General features: G+C 39.1%; 1 protein-coding gene across 1 annotated transcript; it reads right to left on the reverse strand.

Moving 5' to 3' along the window:
* Window positions 1-1,460: 1,460 nt before the first annotated feature.
* LOC149015319 (cyclin-dependent kinase inhibitor 3-like) lies at window positions 1,461-3,629 on the reverse strand. Its single transcript, XM_089157233.1, has 4 exons — window positions 3,117-3,629; window positions 2,922-2,980; window positions 2,554-2,739; window positions 1,461-2,457 (listed from the first exon to the last, which is right to left on the reverse strand). Exons 1-4 carry the CDS (start codon window positions 3,513-3,515, stop codon window positions 2,388-2,390), a joined length of 714 nt encoding a protein of 237 aa, XP_089013359.1. The 5' UTR covers window positions 3,516-3,629; the 3' UTR covers window positions 1,461-2,387.
* Window positions 3,630-7,890: the final 4,261 nt, after the last annotated feature.

Genomic DNA, 7,890 nt, shown 5'->3' on the forward strand with positions numbered 1-7,890 from the left:
TCTGTCAACCTCTCCTGGACAATAAATCCCTTCACAAAAAATTCACTCTGATGGATGGGCTTTTTCAATTTGTTATAATAACTCATTACTTTATTTGGCATTTATATAAGAGTGTTAAATTTAGTAGAAAAACCCATAATGCAATATGGCCGGATAATGTAGTGCATGAACAAATGGCTAGCTTTCTAATTTGAATATCTCCCATCCCACACAAGGGGAGAGTGATGCTCTTGATGATGGTTGTTTTATTGTTTTATGAACAATGTGTCAACTCGAAAAGTGATTCTCGGCTCCCAACCTGTTTGTGCCCTCATTCTTCCACACTCACGGCTTGATAAGAGCAAACCTTGCATTTGTAAGTTCCATACCTCATATGAGTTTAAGAGTATGGAGGCACGGGCACGTTGAAGAGAGAGGATCTAAACTCGTATTTGCTCTTCTCCTTTTTCAATTTCCATTTACTTTACTGCTTTGATTTGTGCAGGAATTCATTAGAGAATGTTGAAATTAAAGATCTAGCTAGGTGGATCTACACGATCCTTTTGGAGGGATTTTTTCTGGTCATTAGCCTTGGTTGGCTAATTTCTAATCTTTTAAGGAGACCCAGATGAAGTGTTAATCCTTTCATGTCATGTTCAACAAATATAATGTAGTCAGCAGCAAATTATAAAGAAAAACTATTAATTCTACGCCTATTTAAGGTGGGACCCACCATAGACTGGGAAGAGGCCGGTCGAGCTATCTTCGCGTACGTACAGGAATCATTTCATACGGTTCTTGTACCCGAAACGGTTGAACCTGACCCAGGCTCTGCTTGTGTCTGTCTGGTCTGGTCTGGTCTGGTCTGGTCTGAGAGCTAACGTGTTACGCCCAGGAGAGACGATCGAGACCAAAACTATTGGAATTTTGGAAGAGTAGGGGCCGGACACACGCGTAGTAATGCAAGGATGCAACGCAACATCTTCCAGGCTTGACGCAAGCATGACTGAAAGATAATCTCTCTCTATTGTTATTTTGATTAGAGAATTAACCTCCATTCTCTTATCCGAATGGAGGACTACTGTTACCGTGTTATGGTTAGTTCACTGCGAAGGATTAACCTTGGGATTAATAATAAGCTTAAACTAATACAATTTTTTTGCCTCATTACTCCTAATTAAACAACCATCATAAATTCATAATCAGTTTCGTGAATAGTGTAGTAAACACTAAACAGAGAGAGAGAGAGAGAAGAAGCATCTGGCAAGTAAGGAGAAACATCCAACAGAGAGAGACCCCGGTCCCCACTCTTCCGCTCTCCTCTCCTCTCCCCTCTCCTCTCCTACAAGCAACATTCCTCCTCCATACAGTGCGGGTCCCAAATCCCGAAGCGTTGATTTCAGCTCACCGCCCAACAAATCCCCATCACAGCTAAGCGTAAATGCGTAATCCCCCAAAAAACGATTTCCAAATTTTTAAAATATTAAAATATAAGCAGCACCAGATCCAAAGCAAACGGAAAGCAAGATAAAGTGAGGACCACCACCCCCAACCTTTTACACACCACGTGCACCTTCGCTTTCCTCTATTACCTTTTCTTTGTTTTATCCTCCCTTTCCCCCCAAACTCAGTAACCCGGTTCAACCGGGTTGGAATAGACCGGCATTGGAGGTTGTTGGGCATGAGAGACAAGAAGAAAGCGGTCCCCTTCATCTCTCCCTCTCTCTCTCATCTCTGCAAAACAACAAACCTGTTTTCTTAATGAAGCTCTGCGCATGGAAGCCTGGAACTCCTACACAAGATAAAAATCGCTTCCACTGATCCAGGACACATGTCTCTCAAAACCCAGAAAACTCCATGCCAAATACGCAAGGTGCATTTATCTCTCATCATCTCCCTCTTCTTCTTTCCCATAATGCCCTTCTCCAATCTTCGTTTCTTCCGCACACACAGCACCAGAGAAATCAACACCAGCCGAACGCAAACACAAAACAACAACTCGTGATATTTTGATCTTCAATTAACCAAAAATCAATTTCTTTTCTTTAAAAATAAAAATAAAAATCTGAGGCTCTGAGGTGATTGAGTCGTCTCTGTAAATCTGTACTAGAGAAGGAATTTTTGTACTAAAAAATGATGATATTTATTCGGCGTTATCTTCACCTAAAGGGAATTGCAGTTTGCAGAAGCTTCTCCGTATGTCGTACAGATAACAGAATTTCTTCTGTTAATGACAATGAGAGATAATGGAGGAAGAAGAGGATCAGAGAGAGAGACTGTACAGAAACCTAAAAAGAGACATTTAAGAGCTGAAGCATTAAAGAATTTTAGCTAATAATGTAAAGGCAAGCTCTAACACTAGCCCTGCTTTGCTCAACGAAGTTGGCTAACGCCTTTCTTTTTTCTGATCATGGTTTTACTTGAACCCATTTGTAACGACCCTCTAATGGAATATCCTTCACAATATCGAAATTATACCTGCGAAAAAAATTAGGGTTTTAATTGAGATTCTAAAAGTGAAACCATGTGTATACTGCGATTCCTGACTACCTAGCATGGCTTTCGCGAACTTACTTGTCAGTAAACCGTTTCTGCTGATCCTTCTCAGCCGCAGAGAAGAATTCCTCAATTTCAGTCTGCGTAGGCATCATCTTGTTCGTCGTCGTCCATCTGTGGCGAGAATTCGCCTCTGCTACTCTCGCCGTCGACTCCAGATCTCCTAATTCGGCACGAACTTCACTGGATGGTGTTTCCTCTCTCCTGCAAAAGATGAAAGATTGCACAACAGAAAGATGAATTTATAAGAATCTAAACCGTAGGAGACGAAGAAACGGAAAATTAAAAGAATTGACCGTTAACGAACTCCACTCTCCACTACCACATCAATTGACGAAACTTCAACAGTAGAAATCAATTTTGACACAATTAATTAAGCAATAAACCTTTGTCTGCATTCAGAATACGTTGCGGAGTCATGAATGTGAAAGCAATCAACCTCGCCCTGCACAATCAAAATCCAAGCGAATAAAAATCAGTTAGAACAAGCAGCTAGAAATGAAAACGGAAATTCATCGATGGAAGAACCGAAAAGTAAATGAAATGAAACGAAACTAAATTCCATTAGTTTCAAGTTTCACCTCTAGATCTCCAGATCTCAAGCTCAAATTCACAAGCTCGGTGGATCCGTTGCTAGAACACCGCGACGCCTGAATGTTATCTGAGTTAGGGCTTGAACAACGATCTTCAGTGACAACTTGACCGGGATTCTCCGAAATCTCCGGAGAAACTGGCTTCTCCGGTTGGATCACGTGGAGTTGACGACTTCGGAGATGAAGATACGACGAAGAAAATTGTAATTGTCCAGAACTGACCTTCCTTCTCTTCGTTGCTCCCGTTCTAGCTGCCGCCGCCGTTGCTGCTGCTGCTGCTGCTTTCGCCATGGCAAGTGTTCGTGCTCTGGTTGTAACTCCAACCTGCGCCACTTCCATTACTGCAATTTCACCAATTCCTCTACACTTACGCATATACTTCCCCATCACTGAAATCTCTAGCTCTCCTCCTTCAACCAAAGCTCGCAAGCTCGATCTCTGAGAGAGAGTTTCTGCGCTTCGATCGAGAGCGACTTGGGAAGAAGAGCTTTTTTCAATCTTTTCTGTTATATATGTTTAAGAAAAGATGAGAAAGAAAAACATGAGAAAAAGGTAGTGGCCCTGAATTCCTGATTCCTTCTGATTCTGTTAACGGTGACGGGGAACGGAGAACGGATATTTTGACGGCGCTGTTACGATTATGAGGCCGTTCAGGATTTAGCTGATGTGGCTGACTAATGAGATGTCAAAACGTGGAACTCGTACGTTGATTGTAACTGTTTTTAGCCGGTTCTGGACCAACTATTACTGGATATCGCAGGTCATTTTGTTGTTTTGGGGACCGTGCGTGGCTAAAGGGTAATATTTATAATTTATTGCGCTTACCGGGAAATGACATAAGGACCTTCAGTTACATCTCAAAATAACGAAATGACCCAATGACATAACCGCCAAAGTCCGTCGGTTGGACCAGTCCGGTCTGGTCTGGTCTGGTCTTGCTGGTTTTATATTGATAATTGGTTCACTATTCTTCATTTGTTGTAGGGAATTTTTTCCTATTTTTCATTTTTGAAGAAGAATGCCACTTAGTGAGAACAAGTTGTACAAGATGAAAACTAAGTGATACTCAAGGGAAGGAAGAGGAAAGATGTTGCAACAATAGTAACATCTTAGCAGGAAACGATTGTGAAAGATGTCGGAGAAAGTGCCGAACAAGTTAAGGTTAATGGTGATAGTGGAGCATCATGATAGGGCGGACGGTGTGGTGAGCGGTCGACAGAATGAGAGTAAAATACTAAATAAAGAAGAGAAAATCAGTGTTTTGACTACTTTTGAAAATCAAAACTCAGTTTAACTTTTGTTACCTAAAACATCGACAAGTTGGTTTTGTGAACATAAATCTATTGCTAATGATGCAATTTTTACATAAATTTTCTATGCGAAAAGCATACCATTGACACTTAGGCATATAGAAAGCAAAACTACAAACTAATCATGTAATTTTTCCAAATGCTTTTCCATGTAAAAAGCATACCATATATTAACAATATAGGATGCAAAAATAATCTTCTCCCCTGTATAAAGGGTTAAAAGATTTGTTATTGTTCATGTATTCAAGGTGGGGGACTAATTTTCAATAAGTTTGCAACTTAGGTAAAGATCTATTCCCACCTATATATACCATTACCAAGTAGATAGAAAATTTAACTTAATTACATTCTTAATTTGTGTTTGATTATGAAATGAAGTCAATGCCAAAGGTGACAAGGTGTCGGTAGATCAAGACATGAGGCCAACCAGAAGCAGAAGCAGAAGCAGAAGCAGGGGCATAGGAAGTAGAAATGGCTGAAAGTGATTTCTCTTGGCTTGGTTCCTGGAGGACCAACAACGGCCATTGCCTTTCTCGGATAGTTATTAGAATTGGTACCCACCATTATCAATCTTCACTTCTCTCCCATGGACCAAATTACTCTCAAACCCATTTGTTTCTGCTTGTCGAATACTAGTTTTTCTTTGTGGCATGGATAAGTTTACGTATATGGTTCTCCTTAGATCTCATAAGGAATCTCTTGTAATGGGTCAGTGTTTTGGTGTGAGTTTCAAACACTAACTTCTTTTCTTTTTTTTTTGGGTGGGGGCTGGGGAATAAAAAAGTGAATTACATTAGGCTCCCTAGAAGAGGATTCTACAAGAAAAAATGGTGGGACAACCACCAGACTTTGGAGAGTTTAAACTTCATAGACCCTTTAGCTAAGTGTTTAGAGATAAACACAACCATCATACCCAAGAAAAAGCCCTTCAGAAGTTCTCAGCAGTTCTTATAGTTTTTGGTAAGGTGTCTACTTACTTAGAATCGAGATCCTCTTAGGAGGTTAAAGGATAATCCTACTTTGATCTTTTGTCATTATATTAGTATTCAAAGGTGGGTCCCCTTCTTGAAATGTAATAGAAAAAACGTCCTGTAGAATTGTCCCCCTTCTGAAGACTCGTTAATATAACTAAATCTAACAAAAGAAATGGATGCTGAAATCCATAAATATCATGGACTATATACGCCGTAGCTTGACCATTTAATAATGCCTTCACGGCAGGAAGACAGTCGGAAAAGATCACCACCTGAGAAATACAAAGATCCAAAGTACAAAAAAGAGATGACACTTGAATTCAAAATACACTTGATTCTTTGATTTTCCTACATTTGATGGTAAACCAAGGTAAATCCCATGAGATGATACTTCTTCAATTTGAAGGGTTTGGGATATTTGACTTCTAATTTGTTATGGGATCTTCTTGCGAAATGTGATGGAAAATTTTGAGTTGTTTATGCGTTGCCCATATGCTTCCTTATAATCATTGAGAATTTGCTCGAGAAGGGCGTCATATTCAGCTTTTATAAGGGTAAAAATCATGCAATCGTTCGTTTAAAAAAAATGACTGATCTCTGGGAATGATCAAACCACTTTGGTGCCAAGCAATTGAGGGATTCCAGTAACTGATGTCAATATCCTAGGAAGGATTTCGGGACATAGGATGAAGATATAAGGACTCACCAGATACCCTTGCCTTAAACCTCCAAGCGGGTTTATCTTGTTGGTTAGTTACCCATTAATCATGATGTGATATTCGACAATGGAGAGGCACTGCATTATCCATTGGAACCATTTTCCATCATAACATACTCAAAGCATCTCTAATGAAACACCATTTCATTTTACCGTATACTTTACACAAGTGAAGTTTTAGTGCCATAAACCCAACTTTCATATTGGACTGCTTCATGAACTAGATATATATTGTCCGAAATAGATCTGCCAGGGACATACAATTTCTTATACATTCTCTCCCTAGATATATATTCTATATCCCTTTTTGTATTGTATGTTCTTAACATAGAATTTATTGTGTATGTAATTAAACATTCATCATCAAATCCATGTCAAGACTTAGACCAAAGAAAAAACAAAGAACCATTATTATCATTTATGTTTGGCCATCACAATAAACCAGTTCAGAAATAAGAGAGATATGACAAACAGGGAATTACATTACCATAAAGAGCCTTTGGTGAGCAACCAGTACTTAAACAGTAATGTAACCACCACGTACGGGAAGCTGAACAGTGAACACAATGATTGGCTGCTACAAGAATAACTCAGGCCATAAATTTGCCTTTCTGTTTGTTGGTTTTTAGCTAAATTCCAATTCATAGGATATAGATTTCTGCGCACCTGGTTTTGGTTTCAAAGAATGGAATCGGTGGATTAAATCGTGATTGATTGATCCAACTGGTTCCAAACGATTCTTTCCGAGTCTGTTCAATTTCTCCCAGATTTACCACTGATTCTTACTGATTCTGAATCATCAAAGGCATTAGTGAGTCATTCGATCTCCGATTCCACTTTTTTCCAATCATCAAGTGGCGCATGCAGGACTACAGGAACTGAACTCAACTGCAGAATGTGTATAATTGTGAAAGCTTATTAATTTCTTGAGGGTAATCATCAAGGACTCCTTCTCCTTTACAATTGATGATGAAAAGAAAATAATTCGTTTTTTGTGTCCCCACCCTTATAGGATTCCATCTGTTCCCTCAACTCCTGTTTTTATGATTTTCTTGGGAAAATCATAAGCAAAAAGCAGAGGAGAGAGTGAAACCTTGTCATGGTTTTCACCCTAGATCTCTTTTAGATAAGATCATTATGATCATTATCATTACTGACATTCCCCAAGGAAACATAAGCTCTTGAGCTGGATTTGACAATCTACCTTTAAAGTGCAAAATATATGTTTATTCGGATATGATTCCTCATGATAGCCTTAATTACAATTATGGATCCAGTTATACATTAGGAAATCATCATAGGAATGAAAGTGGATCCTGTATGTAAATTTGTAATACAACTCAACTTCTTTTGCAGGATCTGATACAAGTCTTGTTAATTTCTGGTAACTTCACTTCTATTAATTCCAAGGGAGGAAAATAGTGTATCTTGATTCTAGCTGACTCTCTGGCATGGAAGGCTCTGACATACGTTATCAAGTGTCACAGTCTGATTCCTATTCACTAATCCTTAGTTTTTGGACCATTAGCCAACAGGTTTCTAACATATCAATAAAATTCAAGAAACCCATTTGCATTAGCATAGTAATATCTCCTAAATGTGTGGTAGAGAGGTGTGAGAAGAGCACAATCTTGGGTGCTTCATCACCGCTGAAACTATACCAATGTTGGGAGTGAATGAGAGAGAAATTCTTAGCGCTTTCAGCTATGAGCAAGACTATTGGATTGCGTATGTATATTTTGCGGATTTGAGTCAATTAT

This window comes from Hakea prostrata, chromosome 5, assembly GCF_041222555.1.
Source record: "Hakea prostrata isolate BN-2017 chromosome 5, UWA_Hpros_2, whole genome shotgun sequence".
Classification (NCBI taxonomy): Eukaryota; Viridiplantae; Streptophyta; class Magnoliopsida; order Proteales; family Proteaceae; genus Hakea; species Hakea prostrata.

Coding starts and splice junctions, on each gene's coding strand:
- LOC149015319 (XM_089157233.1), bottom strand. CDS start 3,515: ATGGGGAAGTATATGCGTAAGTGTAGAGGAATTGGTGAAATTGCAGTA. Junction 2,981..3,116: donor TGAGATCTGGAGATCTAGAG/GTGAAACTTGAA, acceptor TTGATTGTGCAG/GGCGAGGTTGATTGCTTTCA. Junction 2,740..2,921: donor TATTCTGAATGCAGACAAAG/GTTTATTGCTTA, acceptor CATCTTTTGCAG/GAGAGAGGAAACACCATCCA.